At 42.1% G+C, this 26,613-nt stretch overlaps 2 protein-coding genes across 10 annotated transcripts in view; one reads left to right on the top strand and one right to left on the bottom strand.

The window, feature by feature from the left end:
• Positions 1–58: 58 nt before the first annotated feature.
• LOC105739720 lies at positions 59–16,397 on the bottom strand. The gene is made up of 3 exons (XM_012506492.1): positions 16,246–16,397; positions 16,022–16,199; positions 59–1,117 (listed from the first exon to the last, which is right to left on the bottom strand). Exons 1-3 carry the CDS (start codon positions 16,395–16,397, stop codon positions 1,037–1,039), a joined length of 411 nt encoding a protein of 136 aa, XP_012361946.1. The 3' UTR covers positions 59–1,036.
• Positions 16,262–26,613, top strand: part of DOCK7 (dedicator of cytokinesis 7) — a 234,757-nt gene continuing 224,405 nt past the window's right edge. For 5 of the 9 annotated variants that reach the window (XM_030812931.1, XM_030812929.1, XM_030812928.1 and 2 more), the window contains exon 1: positions 16,262–16,433. In XM_030812931.1, the coding sequence (XP_030668791.1) occupies positions 16,396–16,433 (38 nt within the window). In that variant the 5' untranslated portion in view covers positions 16,262–16,395. The remainder of the gene's footprint in view (positions 16,434–26,613) is intronic. The other 4 variants (XM_030812933.1, XM_030812932.1, XM_012506599.2 and 1 more) reach the window with 1 other exon arrangement.

Here is a 26,613-nt window from a genome sequence, read left to right as displayed (position 1 = left end):
TTACTCAGCCATATTTACTGCTAAATTACTAGAATGGAGCAAAATACTAGGCACAAAGTGGGCATTCAAATATATGTTTTTATCATAAAGGTTTTAAGGGAAAGAGCAGATACACCAGAAAGAGTAAATAAATCAGTACTAACAAGAGAAAAATTCACAGATACTGATCTACACAGAGGGTAAGATTTCAAAGATCCTTCTGTTCCCATCCATGTTCTTCCTGACACAGAAAGAACATGATGGGTTAGTTGTATCATTTGCACAATAAAAAGCACCATTAATGCAATATTTGAACTTTGCACACATTTGGTGTGAGAATCATTATTTATATTTGTTCTGCCTTGAAGAGCATTTGGGAACTTCATTGTCTTTTGAGGCTTGAAATATAGCAAACAGCACAGTGAACTCCCTTGCAACCCCCAAAAAAGAATGAGAATTAGGGAGGCTAGAATCAGAGTAGTAACAGAAGCTAACATCTGTACCAGGCACTGTGATAAATACTTTATATACATTATCTATTTAGGCCCCATAATAACCCTGTGATGCTACTATGTCTTGTATTATCATAATTATTTAACTGATCAGGCAAATGAAGTGTTGTGAAGTTAAACAAAATTCTCAAGGTGACATAGTAACAATGTCTTAATTCTGACCCCTAAGTTCCTAAATACTATGCTATAAAGTACTCTTAGTAAGTTTGATGTCTCATAAAAATATATACTGTAAGGACACCCACAGTGAAGTTACATCTAAATGCAGAAAGATACAGGATACAGCAGAGACAAGCTTTTAAAATGGCTGGAATCTGCTCAGCCAATCTGAATTTGTAGTACTTGATTTGAGTTTGTATGATAGCCAGATCCACCGACTTGACCATACCAAAAGGGTTGCAAATGGAAAGAATTTAGGTTTTTCACATGGCTCTTAATAGATTAGGCATTATTCACTAATAGATTGGGCATTATTCACTGTGATAATAAGGACAGTTAAGACATGAAGAAGGGAGCTGGGTAGTGGTGTGCAGCTGTAGTCCCTGCTATGCGGGAGGCTGAGGTAGGAGGATCCCTTGAGCCCAGGAGGTCAAATCCAGCTTGGGTAACATAGCTAGATCTTCTCTCTGGAAAAAAAAAAAAAAAAAAAAGTAAGCAGCAGCAGGAGGAAGAGATAGAGGATGGGAAGAAAAGTATAGGTAGTTATTAAACAGATTTTTAAACAATCCTAATCATAAAAACAACAGCAGAAATAGCTAATCTCCACTGAGGCCTTACTACGTGTTAAGTCCCTGAATTATTTCATCTTATCCTTTCAACAACCAATAAAATAGGTGCCATTATTGCCCTCATTTAGGTTCCCGGACTCTAGCAAATGGCTAAATAATCTTACCAATAGAAATCTCTAGCTTTTGCATCATTTTTTTTTTCTGGGAATATCTTTCACAGTGCTCCTGAACAATTTTTTTTTTTTTTTTTTGAGATTGAGTCTCACTGTGTCACCCAGGCTGGGGTACAGTGGCATGATCTCAGCTCACTGCAACCTCCACCTCCTGTGTTCAAGCGGTTCTCCCACTTCAGCCTCCGAGTAGCTTGGACGACAGGTGCCTGCCAGGACGCCCAGCTAATTTTTGTATTTTTAGTAGAGATGGAGTTTCATCATGTTGGGCAGGCTGGTCTCGAACTCCTGACCTCAGGTGATCCACCCACCTCGGCCTCCCAAAGTGCTGGGATTACAGGTGTGAGCCACCACGCCCAGCACTGAATTAAGTTTTATTGCTCCCTCTTCTTGAAAAGCTCTCTTCCCTTGGCTTCTATGACACATCGGCACATTTTCCCACTTCCATTGTCCTTTCTACCTATCCCCCTCCTTGGGATTCCTTCTCCACTTTTGTCTTTAAAAATCTGGTTTCTCTCCTCAGCCTTTTCTTCTTTTTCTCAGTTAACCCATTCTGTCTTCTCTCATACCTTAAGTAACATCTGCTCTTACACTCTGTACATGCTGATGATTCCAAAGTCAGTCTACTGGACATTTCTGTCTGAATGTCTTGCATACACTTCATTTTATTTATTTTTGTTTTTGAGACGGAGTCTTGCTCTGTTGCTCAGACTGGAGTGCAGTGGTGTGATCTTGGCTCACTGCAACCTCTGCCTCCCAGGTTCAAGCAATTCTCCTGCCTCAGCCTCCCGAGTAGCTGGAATTACAGGCATGTGCCACCACGCCCAGCTACTTTTTGTATTTTTAGTGGAGACGGGGACGGGGTTTCACCATATTGGCCAGGCTGGTCTCAAACTCCTGACCTCAAGTTATCCGCCCATCTCGGCCTCAAAGAGTGCTGGGATTACAGGAGTGAGCCACCATGCCTGGCCTGTCTTACATACACTTTAAACCCAGCTTGTGCAAAACTGAATTATATTCTGCACTTATGCCCTGAATCTCTTCTCCCTCTTCTGTGCTCTTGCTCAGTAAATGTTATTCGCCATTATCCCTCCAGGTGCCCAAGTCAGAAACCTGGGTATCACGTCTGGCACCATCTCGGTCCTCACCTGTCATTTCTAATCCATAGCCAAGTCCTATCAACTCAACTTCCCAATTACTTCTCAAACTGGCCCAAGTCACTGCCACTACTTCAGTTTAGGTCTTTTTCTTTTCTTAGTTAGTATGATAGAAGCTTGCTAGTAGTCCTAAAGTTCATCCTGCCGTTTGTCTATGGTAATAAATCCCTGTTTTTAAACTGGGCACATGCCCTGACAAAATGAAATCTACATTTCCTAGCTATCCTTGCAGCTGTGCAATGTTCATGTGTCTAAATTCTGGCGAATGGGGGCTGGGCATGGTGGCTCACTTGAGCTGCTATACCAGCCCTGGGTTGCTTATGCTCAGCCTGTTAGGTGAGGAAAGAAGTTTTATCTTGTGCAAACCACTGTTATTTGAGTTTCTGTTACAGTAACCAAATCTATAGATTAATACTCTTAGATTAATGCAACAGCCTTCTGATCAGTCTTCCTGCCCCTACTTTTAACTTCGCTTCAACCCATTTTCTTCCTTAAATTCAGATTAATCATTGTCAAATTCAAATGTGATTATATTATTCCCTGCAACCCTCCACTTCCCATGCCATTTCCTTCAGTGTGTACTTTATATTCCTTAGCCTGGCATGCCAAACCCTTCATAAACTGGCCTCTGCCTTACCTCTCTAATCTTACTTCTAATCGCTCCCTACCTTGTATTCCAAGCTCCAACCATGCAGAACATTTGCAGTTTCACAGAATAAGCCAAGCTCTTGTACTTCAGTGCATCTGTGCATCTGGAAATGTGGTTTGCTCTGCGCAGAATGTCCATTCCTCATCCTTACTAGTTTCCCTGGTTAGCTAGTTTCTACTTGTCAGGATTCAGGGCATCTCTTCTTGGAAGTTCTTCTTGACCACCCAAGAATCAGTTACAGTATCCTCTTATGTACTCCCAAAGTATTCTGTTCATATGTTTATCAAAGAATTGCTGGTTTACTTGTCTACTTCCCTCCCCACCCCCCTTCCCTATCATTACTTCCTGGATAGCAATACCTATTTTCTCATTCACAGGTCTATCACCAGGCCCTAGCACAAACCCTGGCATACAGTAGCACTTAAAAAATATTTACTCGGCTGGGCACAGTGGCTCACACCTGTAATCCCAACACTTTGGGAGGGCGAGGTGAGTGGATCACCTGAGGTCAGGAGTTTGAGATCAGCTTGGCCAACATGGTTAAACCCTATCTCTAGTAAAAATACAAAAATTAGCCAAGTGTGGTGGTGGGCGCCTGTAATCCTAGCTACTTGGGAGGCTGAGGCAGGAGAATCCCTTGAACCCGGGGAGGCGGAGGTTGCAGTGAGCCGAGATCATGCCACTGCCCTCCATCCTGGGTGACACAGTAAGACTCTGTCAGGAAAAAAAAAAAAAAAAAAAAAAAAAAGGCTGGGCGCAGTGGCTCACGCCTGTAATCCCAGCACTTTGGGACGCCGAGGCAGGCAGATCACGAGGTCAGGAGATCAAGACCATCCTGGCTAACATGGTGAAACCCCATCTCTACTAAAAATACAACACAAAAAAGTTAGCCGGGCGTGGTGGTGGGCGCCTGTAGTCCCAGCTGCTCGGGAGGCTGAGGCAGAATGGTGTGAACCTGGGAGGTGGAGCTTGCAGTGAGCCGAGATCAGGCCACTGCACTCCAGCCTGGGCGACAGAGCGAGACTCCGAAAAAAAAGTTTTTTTTCTCATGGCTGGACATTGTGGCTCATGCCTATAATCTCAGCACTTTGGGAGGCTGAGGTGGGTGAACTGCTTGAGCCTAGGAGTTTGAGATCAGCATGGGTAACATGGTGAAACCCCGTCTATACTAAAAATAAAAAAAATTAGTTGGGCATGGTGGTGCACGCCTGTAGTCCCAGCTATTGGGGAGGGTGAGGTGGGAGGATCACTTGAGCCCAGGGGGTAAAGGCTGCAGTGAGCCGAGATCATGCCACTGCACTCCAGCCTGGGTGACAGAGCAAGACCCTGTATCAAAAACCACAACAATAACAACAACAACAACAACAACAATGTATTCAGTGAGTAAGTCAATGATGAATGGATTCCATGTAGTTATGACAATAGTACTTGAATACAATACAGAGACCATAGTTTTGTGCCTGGTTTGGACACTTCCTGGGTGGTTTTCGTTGAAACCATTTCACGCTGCTTGAATTGAATCAGATAAGCTCCCAGGTTCCTTCCAGATCTATGATTTATAAGTACATAATATAGTAAAAGTATGCAAACTTACAGAGCTGACAACCTTAAAGGACTGGCTAGGTGATTCTTGTATTAAAAAATACTCTGGGCCCGTGTGGTGGCTCAGGCCTGTAATCCCAGCACTTTGGGAGGCCGACGCAGGCAGATCACGAGGGCAGGAGTTCCAGACCAGCCTGGCCAACATGGTGAAACCCTGTCTCTACTAAAAATACAAAAATTAGCCAGCATAGTGGCACACATCTGTAATCCCAGCTACTCAGGAGACTGAGGCAGAAGAATTGCTTGAACCCACGAGGCGGAGGTTGCAGTGAGCTGAGATCGCGCCATTGCACTCCAGCCTGGGTGACAAGAGCAAGACTCTGTCTCAAAAAACAAACAAACAAACAAACAAACAAACAAACAAACAAAAACAAACTCTGGCTAGGCATGGTGGCACATGCCCATAGTCCTAGCTACTCGGGAGGCTGAGGCAGGAGAATCTCTTGAGCCCAGGAGTTCTAGGCTGCAGTGTGCTATGATTACCTGTGAATAGCCAATGGACTCCAGTCTGGGCAACACAGCAAGACCCCACCTCTTAAAAGAAAAACTTTGAAAAAACATGACAAATAAAATGAACTTTTATAGAAATATTTAAATTATTTCTACTTGTAGCTTTAAAAACTATTTTTGTAGAATCAATCATTTTCATGAAATCCTTCAAAAGTATCTATTGTAATCTCTGTTTGAGAAGTAGAGAAGGTAAAATTAAGAGATATTGGGTAATTTATTAGATCTAGAAGCAGGGACAGAAGCAGAGTCAGAATCTGATTCAGAATGGACTTGAAAGAATATCCCACCTTTGGTAAAAGAGTCATGTGGTATAATGAACCTAAAACAGTCAAGAAAGCAGAGAACTAAAACAAATTGCAGATAGATTAAAACAGCAAATACTAGGCTGGGTTCGGTGGCTCATACCTGTAATCCCAGGACTTTGGGAGGCCAAGGCGGAAGGACAGCTTGAGCCCAGGAGTTCCAGACCAGCCCGGGCAACACAGTGAGACCTTATCTCTACTAAAAATTAAAAATAGAGACAAGGCTGGGCACGGTGGTGCATGCCTGTAGTCCCAGCTACTTGGATGCTGGGGCAGGAGGATTGCTTGAGCTCAGGAGAGTGAGGTTGCAGTGAGCCATGAACATGCCACTGCACTCCAGCCTGGGTGACAGAGCAGGACTCTGTCTCAAAATAAATAAACAAACAAACAAACAACTTTTTTAAAACAATAAAAAGTAAAGAAACAAAACAGCAAATACCAGAGCTAAGGTACAAAATGACATTCTATTTCAGAACCACATGATTATTGGTTTGGCAGCATTCTTTTTTTTGAGACAGAGTTTCACTCTTGTTGCCCAGGCTGGAGTGCAATGGTGCCATCTCAGCTCACTGCAACCTCTGCCTCCTGGGTTTCAGCGATTCTGCTGCCTCAGCTTCCCAAGTAGCTGGGATTACAGGCATGTGCCACCACGTCCAGCTAATTTTGTATTTTTAGTAGAGACGGGGTTTTCCATGTTGGTCAGGCTGGTCTGGAACTCCCGACCTCAGGTGATCTGCCCGCCTCGGCCTCCCAAAGTGCTGGGATTACAGGTGTGAGCCACCGTGCCCAGCTTGGCAGCATTCTTAAGTGGTAATCATCTACCTTTTCCCTACCTTTAAGCAAGGCTATGCCTAAGTAGTCCCTAAACAAACAAATAATGCAAATCTTTAAAATATTTGGAAAAAGAATATCCTACAATTCTTTTTCTATACTTGTACGAGTACCATACGATAATGGTAACAGAGAAATGTTATTTACCTTAGCAATCATCTAATTTCATCACCTTTATTTTATAGCTGAAGAAAGAGAGGCCCAGAAAGTTTGTGATTTGCTTAAAATTTTATAGTAAGATTGTGGCAGAGCCAGAACTAAAACCCCACTTTTTCTCATCTTCAGTCCCCTGCTCCCTCTGTTTCAAGAGGGATTATGACTGTCAGCACCTTCCCCATTTGGTTCTCCGTATCTCTTGGTAAGTTTTCAATATGGTCCCTCGTTCCCTATCCAAGGCCTTATCTCTTAGTTCACAGACTGAACCAGTTCCAGCAATGTGGGATCGTACATCCAAGATTCTCATCCTTACCTGGCTGTAGTAGGCAGTTCTACCAAGATTCCTGCCCCTGGCATACATGTCCTGTATAGGCTCTCCTGTTTCATGTGGGCAGGACTTATGGATATAAGATAGCTGATTGCTTGATAGGTTACATTATATGACAAAGGGGATGGTCACTTTTGGTCAGGCAGTGGCAAAAAACTAATATACTAGCCTTACATCATTATATTTAGTGAGAAAATGAAATGCTGAATTAAGCTCCCTCAAATTCCCTTATTTCCACCTCTAAAATGTTGTGTGGTTTTCCAACCTTTTCTTCCCTCCCAAGCAGGTGAAAGATACCTCTTTCAATATTTTCACTTTTTCTCGCTCCTCTAGCCCTCCCCCATAACCTACAAACATGTACTGTCTCCCGCCTGACAGAACCTTTCCATGACTGCAACTCTTTTGAACTTTGATGTTTCTGTCCTTTCTCTGTGTGAGACCTGCTTGTCCCAGATCTGCCCTACTGTTCCTAAAGAACACTGGGCTCATCTCTGCCCAGATCCATAATCAGTAATGTCCAGCAGGTCTCAGTTCTTAGCTCAGTGAAACAAAATGAGAACGGTACACAATAGGGTACCATAGACATTGGTTCCAAGACAGCCTTTGGCCAGACATTTCCTCTACTTGTGTGATTACTCTAACCTCTGGCTGCTTAGACCTTTTAGACTGGCTTCATGATTGATTCATTCTCTGAGCTAAGCTTTCAACCCTTTCTTCTCTAATCAGTAAGTTGTCTTCTCCCTTCTGACATAATACTCATTTGAGGGCCTTTTTTCAACTTACAAAAAACGATGTAATGAAACTCCATATTCTCTTACCCAGCTTCAGCACTCATCAACAGAAACCCATGTTGGGTTATTTTTAAAGCAAATGTCATACCTTATATAATTTTATCCCAAAATAAATACTGGATTACCATCAATCAGCATAATATTGCAGCATGTACCAGTATTTTATTTCTTTTTATTTCTGGAATAATATCCCTGTAATTAGTTCATTCTCATACTACTATGGAGAAATACCTGAGACTGGGTAATTTATAAAGAAAAGAAGTTTAATTTACTCACAGTTCCACATAGCTGGGGAAGCCTCAGGAAACTTACAATTGTGGCGGACGGCACTCTTCACAGGGCAGCAGGAGAGAGAATGAGTGCAAGCAGGGGAAATGCCAGTTGGTTATAAAACCATCAGCTCTTGCGAGACTATCACAAGAACAGCGTGGGAGAAATCACCATGATCTGATTACCTCCACCTGGACATGTGGGGATTAGTGTTCAAGATGAGATTTTAGGTGAGGACGTAGCTAAATCACATCAATCCCATTGAATGGATACACATTTTATTTATCCTTTCATCAGCTGATGGACATTAGGGTTGTTTCTACTTTTTGGCTATTATGAATTATGCTTTTATGAATATTGGTGTACAAGTTTCTGTATCTATCTATCTATCTTCATTTCTCTTGGGTATATTTCTAGGAGTGGAATTCCTAGGTCATATAGTAACTTATGTTTAACCTTTTAAGGAGCTGATAGAAAGTTTTCCAAAGTGACTACACCATATTACATTCCCACCAGTTGTATACGAGAACTCCCCAATTTCTCCACATCCTCATCAACTCTTATTAATATCTGTCCTTACGATTCTAGCCAGTCTAGTGGCTGTGAAGTGGCATCTCACTGTGGTTTTAATTTGCATTTCCCTGATCGATACTGATGTTGATCATTTTTATATGTGTGTTGGCCATCTGCATATGCATATTTTCTTCGGAGAAATGTCTATTCCAATTGTTTACCAAGTTTAAAATTGGGTTGTCTTTTTATTATTGACTTATAAGAGTTCTTTATATATATTCTAGATGTAAGTTTCTTATTACATAAATAATTTGTAAAAATTTTCTCCCATTCTGTGGGTGGTCTTTTCAATTTCTTGATGGTGTCCTTGAAGCACAAAAACTTTACATTTTGATTATGTCCAATTTACCTCTTGTTGCTTATATGCTTACTCTACTTCTAATATTTTTTATTCCTTGAAATTTATTTGTTAAAGGAACTAGGTCATTATGTCCTGTAAAATTTCCTGTATTTTGAATTTTGCTAATTTTAACCCAAGCGTATTGTTTGACATGTTCTTTCATCTCCTGTATTTTCTATAAACGGAACCAGCATTAGCTTTAAGTATCTGCCAGGAATGTTTCATAGGTGATGCTGTATACATCCATCTTCTATAGGTGTATCATCTTACACTCCCTTCTTTACATCATGTGATGAGGGACATAGTGCCTCTGGTGTGTTTGACTGGTTAACTCTGGGTGTGTGTGTGTTTGATGTTAAGATTCATCAGTGGGTTCTGGTCTTATCAGCCTGATCCAACCATTTAAAGTTCCCCCACTAGACTCTTATCTAATGGTTTAGCAGCAATGATCTTTGGATCAGTGCTGTCCAACAGATCTTCACATGATAATGGAAATGTTCTGTCTGTATATTGTCCAGTATGGCAACCCTTAGCCACCTGTGGCCTACTGAATACTTAAAATATGCCTAATAAAACTGAAAACTCAATTTTGAGTTTTATTTAATGAATTTAAGTGGCCACATGTGGCTTGTGGCTACGGTATTGGACTATACAGGTTTAGCTTCATTATTTCATCTGAGTCTGCATTTCTTAGCTGAAATTCTTTTAAAAGAATTTTACTTCATCAAATATGACTACCTTGAAATATAGTTGTGATATTATAAAATCTATACTTGGTCTTCATTCCATTTCCTGGCATAAAACTCATAAAATCCTTGTGATTTCCACAGGAATAATTTTTTTGTATGCTAATGAAATGACTGGTGGCTGGCAGCTTCTGTGTAGCTTCAGGATGGGGGCTGGTAAAAGATGATTTTAGGTTTGGGACTGATATGGTTTGGCTCTGTGTCCCTGCCCAATTCTCATCTTGTAGCTCCCATAATTCCCATGTGTTGTGGGAGGAACCTGGTGGGAGATGACTGAATCACGGGGGCGGGTCTTTCCCGTGCTGTTGTTGTGATTGTGAATAGGTCTCACAAGATCTGATGGTTTTAAAAACGGGAGTTTCTTTGCACAGGCTCTCTCTTTGCCTGCTGCCATCCATGTAAGATGTGACTTGCTCCTCCTTGCCTTCTGCCATGATTGTAAGGCCTCCCCAGCCAGGTAAAACTGTTAAGTCCATTAAACCTCTTAATTCTGTAAATTGCCCAGTCTGGAGCATGTCTTTATCAGCAGCATGAAAACGGATTAATACAGGACTTTTTAGCTCTACCACCTAACCTCCAGGAAGAGGAGAGGGGCTGAAGATTAAGCTGATCATCAGTGGCCAGTGATTTAGTCGATCATGCCTCTGTAATGAGGCCTCCACCAAAACCCAGAGAGCTGAACACGTAGAGGTTTCTGGAGGGTGGTGCACCTAGAGAAGGCATGGAAGCTCTGCGCTCCTTCCCACATGCCTTGCCCTATGCATCTTTTCTACTTATCCTTTGTAATATCCTTTATAATAAACTGGTAAATATTAATATTTCCCTGTGTTCTGCTCTAGTATATTAATCAAACCCAAGGAAAGGGGTTGTGGGAACCCCAATTTACAGTCAGTCAAAGCACTGGTAGAACAACCTGTGGCTTGCAATTGGCACTGGATGTGGGGGGCAGTCTTGTGGGATCGAGCCCTCAACCTGTGGGATCTGACGCTAACTCCAGGTAGACAGTGTCAGAACTGAACTCCAGCTAGATTCCAGAACCCCAGAACTGAATTGGAGGAGACTCAACTGGTGTCTGCTGCAGAATTGATTGCTTGCTTGATGTACGGGGGAAAAAATCCCACATATCTGGTGTCAGAAGCATGTTGTGAGAGTATGGGAAAAACTGTTTTTCTTCTACTGATATAATAGTCCATTGAGGAAAAACATTATGGACCTATTTTTAAAGTAGGCACCGAGCTTGCATTGTGGGCCATTTTGACTCAGGTGGTCTGGCCTTTTGGTCTTTCCCAATTCTGTAAAGCAGCAGAACCATGAGGTGCAAATACGTTCTATTCTGGCAAGATCGCTATTGCAGTCTCTGCATCACTTTCAGGGGATCTGTAATGGACACTATTGGTACCCTGTACTTCACCCCATGGCTCCTTTCCGATTTTAGGTGCAGCTGTGGTGAACAATTCTTAGAGGCACTGATAGCTGGTCACCAGAAACACACACCATGTCTCTTAGCTTTTTGTAGCATTAAGTGTGCGAGCAGTTAATATTCCAAGAGTAAGCCTTCAACCAAGGGATCTAGAAGGCATCAGGTAAATACTGAGCCTCAAAGAGACAATTCTGAGGTGCGTTCTATACTTTACGCAGGTTGCAGGCGGGATTGAGCCTCAGTTGCCCACGGTGGTAACACCTCAACAACACTATTTACTGGCTTTCCCTCCTCTGTTCTACTCTCTCCACTTCCTCATTCCAGCTTCTTAGCATCACTTCCTAATAAACTACCTGCATCCAAGCCTCAAGCTCTATTTTTGGGGAAATATAAATTAAGGCAGTGATATGGTTAGGCTTTGTGTCCCCACCCAAATCTCATCTTGAATTGTAGTCCCCATAATCCCCACCTGTCAAAGGAGAGACCAGGTGGACGTAATTGAATCATGGGAACAGTTTCCCCCATGCTGTTCTTGTGATAGTGAGTGAGTTCTCAGGAGATCTGATGGTTTTATAAGGACTCTTCCCCCTTTGCTTGGCACTTCTCCTTCCTGCTGCTTTGTGAAGAAGCTGCCTTGCTCCCCCTTCGCCTTCCACCATGGTTGTAAGTTTCCCGAGGCCTCCCCAGCTATGCTGAACTGTGAGTCAATTAAACCCCTTTCCTTTATAATTACTTAGTCTTGGGCAGTTCTTTATAGCAGTATGAAAACGGATGAATACAGGTAGGATCTAAAAATACTTTAGTTCATGGCATTTATTCACTCAAAAACATTTACTAACTTATTATAATGGACCAGGCAGTGTATTAGATACTGGAAATACAATGGTGAACAAGAGATCAAGTTCGATGGGGTGCAAAGATTAACAGACAATACTTGAATAGTGTGGTGAGTATTACGACAAAGTAAATGTGGGTGCTATTAGTTGTTAAGTATGGCCAGGTTTAGGACCCCTTAATTTCCCCCTGCAAAAATTACACTTGCTAGATATTGAGAGGAAGTGAAGCACAGAGGACAAAGTCAGGCAAAAGCATCTGTAGCTTAGATTTAGAGTCCAACTCCTAGGCTTTAGTTTGGGATTGAGGTAAACTCACATATCATGCCTCAGTTCTCCCTTTCTCCGGGCCACATTCATTTGGCCTTGCTAGAGGCTTCCAAAGAAGGAAGCTCCATGTTGATCTTATTGTATGAAACCAGTGGTGTTTCATAAAAACCCATGCCTGGCCGGGCGCGGTGGCTCATGCCTGTAATCCCGGAACTTTGGGAGGCCAAGGCGGGTGGATCACGAGGTCAGGAGATCAAGATCATCTTGGTGAACACAGTGAAACCCCATCACTATTAAAAATACAAAAAAAATTAGGCGGGCATCATGGTGGGCGCCTGTAGTCCCAGCTACTCAGGAGGCTGAGGCGGGAGACTGGTGTGAATCCGGGAGGCGGAGCTTGCAGTGAGCCAAGATCGCACCACTGCACTCTAGCCAGAGCTACAGAGTGAGACTCTGTCTCAAAAAATAAATAAATAAATAAATAAATAAAAAGCCCATGCCTGAAAAAAGGAACCATTCCCTATGCTCCCCCAAATCCCAAAAGAGAACACATTCTGCCTGCAAAGCCATAACTTTATCCGTCATGACCCGAAAACTCTATTTCTTTGCACTGTAGCCTTAGACCCTTGACTAGGCCCCTCAACAATCCTTGGTGCTATATTAAAGTGGGTAGACCCAAGTTCAACAAAGGTTAGAATGCAAAACTCATAATTTTCCCACCTTCTTTTCTCTTTTCTTTTTTTTTTTTCTGTCATAGCCCTAAGTTTTCTGCTTGAGGGACTTAGTACACTGGTATGTCTAATGAAAACTGTTCTGAGGCTTTCTTACCTAAAACTCACTGTTTTGAGTAGACTCTGCCAAATTGGTCCTGGCTTCTGGCAAGTAGTTTCTTTGTATCTTTCCATCAGTGGGGAGCTTGGGCCCTGAATTCTGAACTGGGCTACTCATGCTCCCAGAGTTACAGCCAGCCTTTCTCCTAGGTTATATAACAGGGCTAAGGACAGGGTTAAATTCCATCAGTTTTTAACACCTCATATTTGAGAACTGGTGCTATCAAGAATTTATACGCACTCCAATAGCTTCCTTAATTTTTCCTGTCTCAGCACGTAACTTACTATTTACTTACTTTTCTCTTCTGCCAGACCCTAAACTCTTTGAGGACAGAAATACTGTGCTATTTACCACTATATTTCCAGGGTCTAGTATAGTACTTAATGAATGTTAGTTGACTGAATGAAGTCCTGTATCAGGTAAGACTTTGAATTGCTAATGAAAGCAAATCTAATGAAAAACCAGCCACCCCCCAAAAAAAAAATTCCAGCACATTTTTAGCTCATGTAACTGCAAGGTCCAAGGCTCAAGTCATGTTATATTCTAAGGAACTTGTCTTTTTCAATATTTTTGCTCTCCTCTCTGCTGTGTTTGGCTTCATTCTCAGGTAGGCCTTCTTTCGAAGGAGCGCCCTGGTATACCAAACGCAATTTCTAATTCTGGTTGGGCCCGATTGTCTTGGTTTGATTCATGAGCCTATCCCTAAATCAGTCACAAAAGCCAGAGGAGTGTGCTGCTTTGCTTGCTGAGGCCTAGGTCAAAAGACCCTTGAAACTGAGGGTGGTGGAGTGAACTCCCCAGAAGTATAGTGGATTGACACCTGTGTGTGTGTGTGTGTGTGTGTGTGTGTGTGTGTGTGTGTGTAGGGGGTGGTATAGGGAGCATGGATGCTAGTCAGCTGAAGCAATTCCACTTTCACTCCCATTGCTGCGTTCCATATCTTTTCCTGACATTGAAACCCTGTGGGGCAGGGATACCAGCCAACATGACTTGGTCTGTGACTGCCAGCTCTTCCACAGAGGTAGGGGGTCACCCTTCCTGCTTAGAGTGTTCCCCAGACTCTGAATTACCCTGCTTACAGCATGATCCTGCTTGTCCTCTTCCTGCTCTAAATGTTTCCAGTAAGCTGCACAGTACATGCAAAGTCCTTTCAGACACTTTGGCAACTAGTGAGTCATGCATACAAAGAACTATTCAAAGCAAAATGTGGCCAGTTCTCTAAAAGAGTAGTGAAAAGATGTTTGGAGAGCAGAGATAAAGGCATGCAACATCTGGCTGGGAGTATGAGAGCAGACAACCAATTCAGGGACTATCAAACACCCAGGACAAGCTTAAGTATAGGATGAATAATGACAGTAACAGTGATAATAATAACAACAACTGACACATATAGTACTTACCATGAGCCAGGCCCTGTTCTAAGAACTTTATATTGATCAATTCAATAAATCTTCACAACACCCTTTCAAGTAGATATAATTATTTTCCTCCTTTTAGAGATGAGGTTAAGTAACTTGCCTAAGGTTACAGAGTAAGAAAGTGGCAAAATAAGTCTGGGTTCCTATCACAGAGGATCTTAAAAGCCAGGTACATTGATAGCCTTGACTTACAGTCTGTGAGTACCTGGTTCATCTTTCCCAATGGACTCAAACATTCTGAGAGCAGGTCTGTGTCTAGTTCACCTTCGTGTTTTTTAGAACACCTAGGTGGGCTCTATACTTAGGTAGAAGCCAAATATCTGTCCTCGTTGAATAGACTATCTTTTCCTTTAGTAAACAAGCATCTGAAAACAGTGTGTTACTGGAAGGCGCCTTGGCAAGAGCCTGTGGTACTAGCTACTCCTCCAGAGGCTGAGGCAAGAGGATTGCTTGAGCCTAGGAGTTTTAGGCTGCAGTGCCCTATGCATTCCATGCTTGAGCAACACAGGGGGATTCTGTCTCAAATAAATAAATCAATAAATAAAAGCAGTGAGTTACTAGAATGAGCATTGTTATATAAATACACAGTCTTCCAAAGAAGTTACAGCACTAGACAGGAAGTTATGGATCTGACTAATTGAGGCTTTCACCTCTGACTCATGTGTGACTCTGGCACGTGACCTAATGGCTCCAAGCTACAGATTTTCCAATAGTAAAAGAGAGGAAAACAGGTATCCAACATATTCCACCAGGACATACTGAGAATATAATAATAACAATAAATAAATACACATATTAAGTCCTTGCAATACTTAAGAGGAAAGGTACTACAAGAAACCAAGATATTTTTCTTAGTGTCACCATAATTTCAGTAATCAACAGATATGCATTAGGAGCCAAATATTCTAAACATTATGGGATTACAACAGAACAGATGAAAACAGATCTCTGCTAGTCTCTATTTTATAGGCTATTATGGACAAGGTCAGTTTCAGTGGTCAACAGAGAGCTTATTTAACAGAACATCAAAATGGGGGTGAACGTTAGAGCTCACCTGGATTTTATATCTCTCTCTCTATATATATATGAGAGACAGAGAGAGACCCAAAAGGGGGAAATAATACGGAAACAACTGTCCTCAAAGAATAGAACAGGCTCTGGGTTTGAGTCTCAGTGGAAGAGTTTACCATCTGTGCGACCTCGGGCCAGTCACTTTGCTTTTCTGAGCCAATTTCCTTCCCTCTAAAATAGGGATAGAAACGATCTACTTCCAAGCGCTCGTGCTTGAAAAACTTTAATCCAGTGGCTGGCTAAGCACCAGAAGTCAACTATTACTATTGTTATCTCTGCAGGAGCAAGGTATTTTCTGGCTCTTTCTCTATAAGAAAAACCACTGTTTCTCCAGTTAGACTGCATTCATGAGGCCGAAGCAGAAACCCAAGTGCTTTAAAAAGCTCGGAGACCGGTGCTGCAGAAACATGAACCCAGTCATCCAGGGCTTAGGTAAAGCACAGCCCCCTCGGCAAAGCCCACCTTCCATTTCCTTCCCTTCCATTTCGGGAAAGCCAAGCTCCCCCTACGCGTTCGGTTATCTTATTTTCTTGCCTCGCCAGGTCGTTGGCCTGTCTCTGGCTTCTCTCCGCGACCTCTCGGTCGAGCAGGCTCCGCGGCAGCGAAGCGGCTAGGGCTGGCGCCTCGCTTCCTCAGCGCTCCATTCCTACCCCTCGGCTCCCGCCGGCCACAGCCGCCTTCCGCAGCCGGGGTTCCCGCCGGGATTGACGCGCTGGGGGAGGAGCGGTTTCTCCGTGCGCGCCTCTAAGGAACATTACGGCAGGGCTCGTTCCCGGCTCCGGCCGCCAGCCCCAGCCTCCCAGGTCCGGAGCCGGGACTGGCGGAGGCCGCGAGGGAGGGAGCACGAGCGAGGAGGCACGCGCCCGCCGGTCCGCACCCAGCCCGCCGCCGCCGTCACCTCAGCAGCCATGGCCGAGCGCCGCGCCTTCGCCCAGAAGATCAGCAGGTAAATCTCGGGCGTGGGGCGCGCCGCCGCCGCTGCCCGAGAAAGAGCCGCGGAGTCCTCCCAGGCCGGGCCTAGGAGGCGGGTGGGTGTGGCGGGGCCGGCACCGGGATCCCGCGGCCTGGCCCGCGGCGTGGCGGAAGGGGTTCGCGGTGGCTGAGCGGGTAGCGGAGGCCTCGCGCCGCCCTCGAACCCCGGCCTTCAGCCTGCGCCCGCCGCTGAGCCTCGGCAGTGAGCAGAGAGGGCCGCGGACTCCAGCGCGCCCGCCTCCTCCTGCTCCTCGGCGTCCCGGGCCTGGACTTTCGCGGCGGTTTAGGGAAGGGCGGGTGGGGGAGCTCGTCGGCCGCTTCCCAGATTCTTTGTGTTCCCACCCCCGGGCTCGTCGGGGGCCGCCGCGGCGTTTCGCCCCCTCCCCTCTCTCCGCCCACCCCCTGTTAGCCCCTAGAGGGTGCGGGGTCCGCCCTCCTCCACCCCAACAAAAGGAGAAACGCGCGGCGGCTCGGGGCGGGTGGGAGGCCGCCCCTCCTCCACGCGTCTCTCTCTTCCTGAGAAATCTGACAGGAACCCTCTTTGCACCCTCGGGCCAGGTTCAAAGTGGGCTTGTGCGTCCAGGGTTGAAAACGTGTGGACAGAATGAAAAGTTGAGAGCTGCGGGCTGCACCTTCGGTGTGCAGCTGCCGAATCCCTGACGGATTGCAGGCTGAAGCTCGTTCTGAGTTCGCCTGTGAATTTAACTGTGCGCCTGTGTTTCTCAGAGCACCCGAGAAGATGGATGATAGGCAATGTTCTTTATACACTGACATTCTCTTATATGTTAGCAGTCTTGAAGTAAAGCAAGTGATCGAGGTGGAGGTTTCAAAGCCTTTCACCTACTTGTAGTGGTTGGTTGCCACGTTTCTCCCACCCGCCAAATAAAAATTAAATGACAGAGGACTCTAATATTTGTAGAATTTCTTTGTGGAGTATACTTATGTATGAGACAGTAGACATTTTTGTTTTAATAAAATCATATTTGTGTGAATTATGATGTCCCAAGAAAAGAAGCATTCAAATTAAATTACCTTTTTTTGTTTTGGGGCAGTTGTATTTCTGTGGCTCTGAGTCTTTTTAGTTTGCTGACATTTCTTAAAAAATTTTGGGCCGGATGCAGTGACTCAGGCCTGTAATCCCAGCACTTTGGGAGGCCGAGGCAGGAGGATCACTTGAGGCCAGGAGTTCAAGACCAGCCTGGGCAACATAGCGAGCCCCCGCAGCCCATCTCTGCAAAAAAATTAGCCGGGTGTGGTGTCGCACCTGTAGTCCTAGCTACTTTCAAGGCAGAGGCTTTTTTTTTTTTCTTTCTTTCCAGCCTTCTAGCACATTTTTTTTCCCTTAAGGGGCAAAATAGCAAGTGTTTAAGAGCATGAGCTCTACTGTCAGACTCCGACATGGGTTCAAATCTGACTGATATTTTCTAACTTGGGACTTTGGCCAAGTTGTTGGGCCAAATTTCCGTTTCCTCATCTGGCAAATGAGAATAATAATAGGACCCAGCTCATAGTGTTGTTGTGAACATTAAGTGGCATCATTTGTATAATGTGCGTAGGATAGTACATGGCCTATACTACCTGTCATCAAACACTTGTAGTAATTAGTTTCTCCCAGGGAGTTAGGATGACAGGAAATTTTTTTTTTTTTGTAAAATAATTACGTCTTGCTTCTGATGGTGATGTCATTAAAAATGTTATTACTTGATATGTATTCCCAGTATTAATTTCTCTTATTAGAACCAGAAGTTTATCTCTGAAAACATCATGCTGATAAAGTAAGTGCACATTAGAGAGTTGGATATGAAATTGTATGTCTACTAGTGGAGTTTGCCACCAGATGGGACAGGACAAACCACAAGAGAAAAAGAGAATCAGTTGTGCAACACAACACAAAATGCAGATAAGAACAGCTTTCTAAGAAGTTATAAAATTAAGGTAATGTGAATGAAGAGATGTGCACTTGTTGGACAGACAGGAGGAGGTGGATATGGTAATAATTGGTGATTGGACATGCAAGGTGAGGCGGACTGAGGAGTCTGGGATGACATCCTAAGTTGGGCAACCACGTGGATGATGGTGGCAGTCTTTGGGGTAAGGGAGTACAGGAGGAAAAAGGAGTTTGAGATTGGGAGATGCAAGTGGGATGGAAATGATGATTCAGTTTTGGACATGTTAATTTTGAGGGGCTCATGAATCATTCAGGGAGAAATATCTATTTGGGTTTTGGTGCAGGTTGAAGGTGCAGAAGAGAGTGGGCTGGAGATCTAGATTTGAGAGTTATCAGCAAGTAGATTGTATTTGGAGCCGGAGGGGTGGGTGGGGGTTGATGAGATTGTCCAGTGAGAATGTGCAGACTTAACTTGGAAGGAACACCAAGGACAGAACTGCTATGAGTAATGAATTATTAACTGCTTATTGTGAATGAAAGGTTCTTCCTTGTTATCAAATATGATTGAATAATAGTTAATACCTGTGAATCAATTCGTGTTCTGCTTTTTAGTTTTCTATTAGAGGAAGTATAGCACAAATTCTGGAGATGAAGTTCCTGGGTTTGACACCCCAGCACAGCCACTCGTTGAGTAAACATGGCCAAGTTACTTGACCACACTTCTGCCTCATTTTCCCTATCTAGAAAATGAGGATGATGGTAAGACTTAACCTCGTAGGGTTGTTGTGGGGATTAAATGAATTGATACCTCTGAAATGCTTAGAACAGTGCTCTGTGTAAGTGCCTACTAAGTATCAACTATTTTTTACTACAGTATTTATAATGTGGTTTAGGACTTTTGTTGGAAATGATCATCCTTTTTATAGTGTGCGTGGATAAAATTTGTTCTCTGTGAAAAGCCTGTTGCTGTTTGAAACCTTATTTCTTTTCAAAGCTTTGTGGCTGTTCAGAAACCTTTACTTTAAAAAGAATTATAATGATCTTGTTTCTGTCTCAGTTATTTTTTAGCCCTTTGCATTTAGTGCAGTTATTTTTTGAGGCTGTGATTTGGTGATTTCTGAAGTCTCTTTATTCTTGTATCACTAATTATACTGTTTACTTCAGCTCACCATAGAAAAGCAGCATGTATATTTTGTCCATATCAAGTAGTTGTCTTTTTACCTGTGTGTCCCCTTTGCCTTTTGAGGATAAGGCCCATAGATTTATGGAATGTTGACTGTAGACAAATTGTCTAGGATTTTTTTGGGGTTATTTTGTCCTGTTGCTTGATACTCAGCAGTAATGATGAACATTTGTGTACACTTAAAGCACTTTTTACTGCATTCTCATCTTCATAACCCAGAGAGGCAGAAAACGTACTAAAGAATATAGGATCTGGGATCAGATTGCATAGGTTGAAATTCTGCATATACCACAGAAAAATGGGGATAACAGCCTCAGTTAAGTTAATGTGAGGATTAAATGAGTTAACACATGTGTAAGTGAGCTAATACAGTTCTAATAATGCATTAGTACTGTGTCAGGAACATTCAAAAATGTTAGCCACTGCTATTATTATTTCTATATTACTTACTGTTGTTATCATTTTCTAGATGGGGAATTGAGGCCTAAAAAGAGCAATTGTGTTTGCCTAAATTGGGACTCAAATCCTAGTTCTCTGATTTCAGATTTTTTTTTTTTTTTTTTGAGATGGAGTTTTGCTCTTTCTCCCAGGCTGGAGTGAAGTGGCGCAATCGGCTCACTGCAACCTCCACCCTGCTGCCCGGGTTCAAGCGATTCTCCTGTCCCTGCCACCATGCCCAGCTAATTTTTGTATTTTTAGTAGTGACAGGGTTTCACCATGTTGGCCAGGCTGGTCTCGAACTCCTGATCTCAGGTGATGCACCTGCCTTGGCCTCCCAAAGTGTTAGGATTACAGGCATCAGCCACCTCGCTCAGCCTGATTTCAGATCTTATGCTTTTTTTTTTCTCGAGATAGGGTCTCTCTCTGTTGCCCAGGCTGGAGTGCAGTGGTGCAGTCTTGGCTCACTGCAGTCTCTGCCCTCGGGTTTAAGCGATTCTCCCACCTCAGCCTCCCAAGTAGCTGGGACTAGACTATGGGCACTGTGCCTAGCTAATTTTTGCACTTTTTGTAGAGACAAGTTTTCGCCATGTTGCCCAGGCTGGTCTTGAACTCCGGGGCTAAAGGGATCTGCCCACCTCGGCCTCTTAAAGTGCTGGGATTACAGGCATGAGCTACCTGGCCTACTCTTTTTATTTGACTGTATTTTCTTTCTGCAGAATATTTTCTGTGGTAGTTCCAGGTTTCCTAACAGTGTCACTGCTACTATCCCTAAAGTTATGCCAGCTTCCTTAGTCCCTCCTTTGTTAACCAGGTATCATTTTGCTGCATAAGCAGCATAATTTAATGAAAGGTTTCCATCAGATCTTTATTTCTGAGGGAAAATCTTACCTGAGTGGGATTTCCTGGGTATAGACTTATTTAACACCTCAGATGTTTTTTGTCTTGTATGTGTTAGTAACTCTGGACAGATGGGCCCAGTCTTCCAGTCTACAGAATCTACTTTGTTCAATTCATAGTTCCATAGATTACCAACTACTTCAGTGCTGCCTGTTTTATCTCGCTGGACACATACACTTCCCTGATCTTTTGTTGTACTCATCTCACTAACTCTTAATGCTGAATATCTAACTTGCTTCTTGCTCCTAAGCTGCAAAATAGTGTTAAAGAGAGACTAGAACATTCCAGAGTTGATCTTTATGTCTTAATATCTTGCCATTTGAGATGAGGTTTACCCTAGGTCATTTCTCTTATTTAACAATTTTATTTCTCTACCTCATCTTACTGAAAAGTTTGGGACTACCATTAGTCCTTCATTTTAACCTTAGCATACTACTCTCTCAATATGTGAACTTAACTATCTTTCCCTTGAGCCTGAAAGGTCTCTTGTTCCTAAAGCTTACCTATTTTATTGTACTTTGAAATTCTCTCTTGCCACCTCTCTCAGAGTCTTGATCCCACAACTTTCCCTGTTCTAACATCTTCAATCTACTCCTTTTTGTGGACCTTTCCCTTAAACCATAAGACTTACTGTGTCTTTCTCATCCTAAAACAAAGATCTATTGAGTGTTCTGGCATTTTCAGCTGCCAACCAAACATTCCTTTCCTTGTCACATTTCTCCCATGTATGTGGTATAGTCATGGTTACTTCCTGCTTATTCTCTTCCTTATCAATCCTTGGGCTATATAGTTGTGCTTACCTTATGTGTACTTGAATTATAGGGCTCTTGAGGGCTAGGAAGCTTTGACTTTTTTCTTTTCTTCATCACTGATTTCATGAGCTATTTTTTTAAAAAGTTATATTTCTTATGTCCCTCCACCCCCTTCCCTATTTTTATACTGCTTTTCAGAGCTCTTTGATGGCAGGTCTGGTTTTGACTTTTTGTCTCCAGTGTTTCACACAGATCCTATGGATATCTGACACATAAAGTGTTTAAATGAATGCCACCAAACTGCATTGGAGCATCCTTCATTATTTCACTTCTAGGTGACCATAGAAAGCTACTAGCTGATCTAGTCCCTCCCTCCTCTAATTCAAGTGTGTTGCAAATTAAGTCTCCCTAAAACACAGCTTTCATCATGGGATTGTGCAGTTCAAGAATATAAGTGGCTTCTTGCAGTGTTAAAGCCAAACCCTTGCTTGGATTTTAAAGTTAACTGTGACCTGGTCCTCCTTTTGTTGGCTTATTCTCTAGTTTACATATTGTCCTCCAGTCAGTCTGGTGTTTTCACTGTACCTCCACAAATGCTATGCTCATTTCCATCTCTGTAACTGTTGTGCTGTTTTTTTTTTTCTTTTAGATACATTCTTCCTTTTCTTTCCTAAATCTTGCCCCTTCTCAAGATTACTCCAGTCCACCATTCTGACTTTTGAGATAACCATTTCCTTCCTTTCTTTAATGTTACCATCTGTGAATGCATTACTAAGCAAAATGTTTTCTTCTCTTTTTGAAGTCATTCAGGTGGAATCGTATTGTGTGTATGCTTTTCTGTCTTGCTTCTTTGCACAAAATTATAATTTGTGAGATTAATTCATGATATTCTGAGTAGTTGAAGTTCATCCATTTTCATTGCTTTGTAGTATTTCATTGCATAAATATGCCACAATCAATCCATTCTATAGTAGGTGAACATTTGGATTGTTTCCAGTTTTTTACTATTACAAACGTTTCTATGAACACTCCTATACAAATTTTCAGGTATACATATTCATGAATTTCTCTAGGGTATAGCCACCCTTGCAATTTCTGGGTCATAGATGGCAATCTTTTTTTTTTTTTTGTATTTTTATTTTTTTTTATTTTTAAGTTCTAGGGTACATGTGCATAACATGCAGGTTTGTTACATATGTATACATGCGCCATGTTGGTGTGCTGCACCCATTAACTCGTCATTTACAGTAGGTATATCTCCTAATGCTATCCCTCCCCCCACCCCACAACAGGCCCTGGTGTGTGATGTTCCCCCTTCCTGTCTCCAGGTGTTCTCATTGTTCAATTCCCACCTATGAGTGAGAACATGTGGTGTTTGGTTTTTTGTCCTTGTGATAGTTTGCTGAGAATGATGGTTTCCAGCTTCATCCATGTCCCTACAAAGGACATGAACTCATCATTTTTTATGGCTGCATAGTATTCCATGGTGTATATGTGCCACATTTTCTTAATCCAGTCTATCATTGTTGGATGTTTGGGTTGGTTCCAAGTCTTGGCTATTGTGAATAGCGCCGCAGTAAACATACGTGTGCGTGTGTCTTTATAGCAGCATGATTATAATCCTTTGGGTTTATACCCAGTAATGGGATGGCTGGGTCAAATGGTATTTCTAATTCTAGATCCTTGAGGAATCGCCACACTGACTTCCACAATGGTTGAACTAGTTTACAGTCCCACCAACAGTGTAAAAGCATTCCTATTTCTCCACATCCTCTCCAGCACCTGTTGTTTCCTGACTTTTTAATGATAGCCATTCTAACTGGTGTGAGATGGTGTCTCATTGTGGTTTTGATTTGCATTTCTCTGATGGCCAGTGATGATGAGCATTTTTTCATGTGTCTATTGGCTGCATAAATGTCTTCTTTTGAGAAGTGTCTGTTCATATCCTTCACCCACTTTTTGATGGGGTTGTTTTTTTCTTGTAAATTTGTTTGAGTTCTTTGTAGATTCTGGATATTAGCCCTTTGTCAGATGAGTAGATTGCAAAAATTTTCTCCCATTCTGTAGGTTGCCTGTTCACTCTGATGGTAGTTTCTTTTGCTGTGCAGAAACTCTTTAGTTTAATGAGATCCCATTTGTCAATTTTGGCTTTTGTTGCCATTGCTTTTGGTGTTTTAGACATGAAGTCCTTGCCCATGCCTGTGTCCTGAATGGTATTGCCTAGGTTTTCTTCTAGGGTTTTTATGGTTTTAGGTTTAACATTTAAGTCTTTAATCCATCTTGAATTAATTTTTGTATAAGGTGTAAGGAAGGGATCCAGTTTCAGCTTTCTACATATGGCTAGCCAGGTTTCCCAGCACCATTTATTAAATAGGGAGTCCTTTCCCCATTTCTTGTTTTTGTCAGGTTTGTCAAAGATCAGATGGTTGTAGATGTGTGGTATTATTTCTGAGGGCTTCATTCTGTTCCATTGGTCTATGTCTCTGTTTTGGTACCAGTACCATGCTGTTTTGGTTACTATAGCCCTGTAATATAGTTTGAAGTCAGGTAGCATGATGCCTACAGCTTTGTTCTTTTTTTTTTTTTTTTTTTGAGATGGAGTCTCGCTCTGTCACCCAGGCTGGAGTGCAGTGGTGCGATCTTGGCTCACTGCAAGCTCCGCCTCCCGGGTTCACGCCGTTCTCCTGCCTCAGCCTCCCGAGTAGCTGAGACTACAGGCGCCCGCCACCATGCCCAGCTAATTTTTTGTATTTTTAGTAGAGACGGGGTTTCACGGTGGTCTCGATCTCCTGACCTCATGATCCACCCGCCTCAGCCTCCCAAAGTGCTGGGATTACAGGCGTGAGCCACTGCGCCCGGCTTCCAGCTTTGTTCTTTTGGCTTACGATTGACTTGGCAATGTGGGCCCTTTTTTGGTTCCATATAAACTTTAAAGTAGTTCTTTCCAATTCTGTGAAGAAAGTCATTGGTAGCTTGATGGGGATGGCATTGAATCTATAAATCACCTTGGGCAGTATGGCCATTTTCATGATATTGATTCTTCCTATCCATGAGCATGGAATATTCTTCCATTTGTTTGTGTCTGCTTTTATTTCATTGAGCAGTGGTTTGTAGTTCTCCTTGAAGAGGTCGTTCACATCCCTTGTAAGTTGGATTCCTAAGTATTTATTCTCTTTGAAGCAATTGCGAATGGGAGTTCACTCATAGATGGCAATCTTTATTGCTACAGCAGTGTTTATTAGGTAGTGTCAAACTGTTTTCTAAAGTGGTTGTAGAAGTTTACAGTCTCACAACAATGTTGCTTTACACCAATGCCATTACTTGGTATGGCCAACTTTTTCATTTTTGCCACAATCTGGTGGCTGCACAGTGCTATCTCATTGTAAGTTTTAATTTTTATTTTATTACTAATGAGGTTGAGCTCTGTTTCGTATGTTTATTGATCATTTGAATTTCTTCTTTTGTAAGTTGCTTATTTAAATATTTTGCTGTTATCCCCCTCCTCCATTGTTTTTACCCTTTGGGTTTTTTTAAAATTGATTTTGTGTGATTACTTTACATACAGTCTGTGTATTAGTTGTTTATTGGCTATATGTGTAGCAGATACCTTTTCCCACCCTGTGGCTTGTTTTTCATAGTTTTAATGGAATCTTATGAAAGCTGTAAGTTCTCAGTTTTAATGCAGTTTAACTTACCAGTCTTTTTTAATGGTTATTACTTTATGGGTCATAAGAAATAATTTATTACCCTGAGATATTAAGATATTCATCCATATTATCATGAATTTGTAGTTACCCCCATTTTGTTTAGGTTTATATTCCAGCTTGACTTGATATGTGTATGCTGTGAAATTTTAATTTTTTTTTAAATGGATTATCCTTTCCACATTAATCTGCCCTGCTGCCTCTATTGTAGATTAAAAAAATTAATTTTAATATTTGTGGGTACACAGTATGCATATGTATTTATGGGGTACATAAGATATTTTGATACAGGCATACAATGTGTAAGAATCACATCAGGGTAAATGGGGTATCTATCATCTCAAGCATTTATCTTGTGTAACAAACAATCCAATTCTTTTAGTTATTTTTAAAATGTACATTGAAATTATCTGTTGTAGATTATATATCCTTATTTGTGGGTCTTTTTCTGGGATCTCTGTTTTGTTCCATTGGTCTGGTTATACAGTATTTTTTTTACAAATTATAAATAATCTTAGTTATAATCAGTCTTGGCATTTGGTAGAGTAACTCCTTCCACGTTTAAAAAAAAATCTTGACTGCTCTTAGCCCTTTGAATTTCCATGTAAATTTTAGAATCTACGAAAAACAAAACAAACTCCCTGAACCCAGAACTCATAGAATTTGATTGGGATTGCATTGAATCTATATGTTAATTTGGGGGAGAAATGACATCCTTATAATATTGAGTTTCCAATCCATGATCCATAGTGTATCTCTCCATTTATTTAGGTCTTCTTTATGTTGTGCAATGAAATTTTATAATTTTCTCTGTCAGGTTCTTGCATATCTTTTGTTAGATTTATTCCTGGGTGTATAACAATTTTGTATCCAGCTATACCTTGCTAAACTCTTGTTTATTCTAAGAATGTACTTGTGAATTCCTTTATATTTTCTGTGTAGACAACCATATGATCTGGAAATCATTATTTTTTTTGTTTCTTCCTTTTCAATCCTTGTAACTGACTTATTATTTTTTATCTTGCTCTGTAGACTATTATTTTGTATTACTGTGTAGATTGATACCATTGCTATTCAACATTGTATTAATATTGAACATTCTTACATTTTTATTTTTCTGTTTTTTAGTTTTTATTTACTTTTTTGAGATGGACTCTTGCTCTATTGTCCAGGATGGAGCACAGTGGCGTGATCATAGCTCACTGTAACCTTGAACTCCTGGGCTCAAGCTGTCCTCTCACCTCAGCCTCCTGAGTAGCTAGAACTACAGGTGTGCACGACCATGTCTG

The sequence above is a fragment of the Nomascus leucogenys genome, chromosome 5 (genome assembly GCF_006542625.1).
Source record: "Nomascus leucogenys isolate Asia chromosome 5, Asia_NLE_v1, whole genome shotgun sequence".
NCBI classification, from domain to species: domain Eukaryota; kingdom Metazoa; phylum Chordata; class Mammalia; order Primates; family Hylobatidae; genus Nomascus; species Nomascus leucogenys.
The sequence above is the reverse complement of the archived record's forward strand: the minus strand, read 5'-3'. Positions and strand labels throughout refer to the sequence as shown.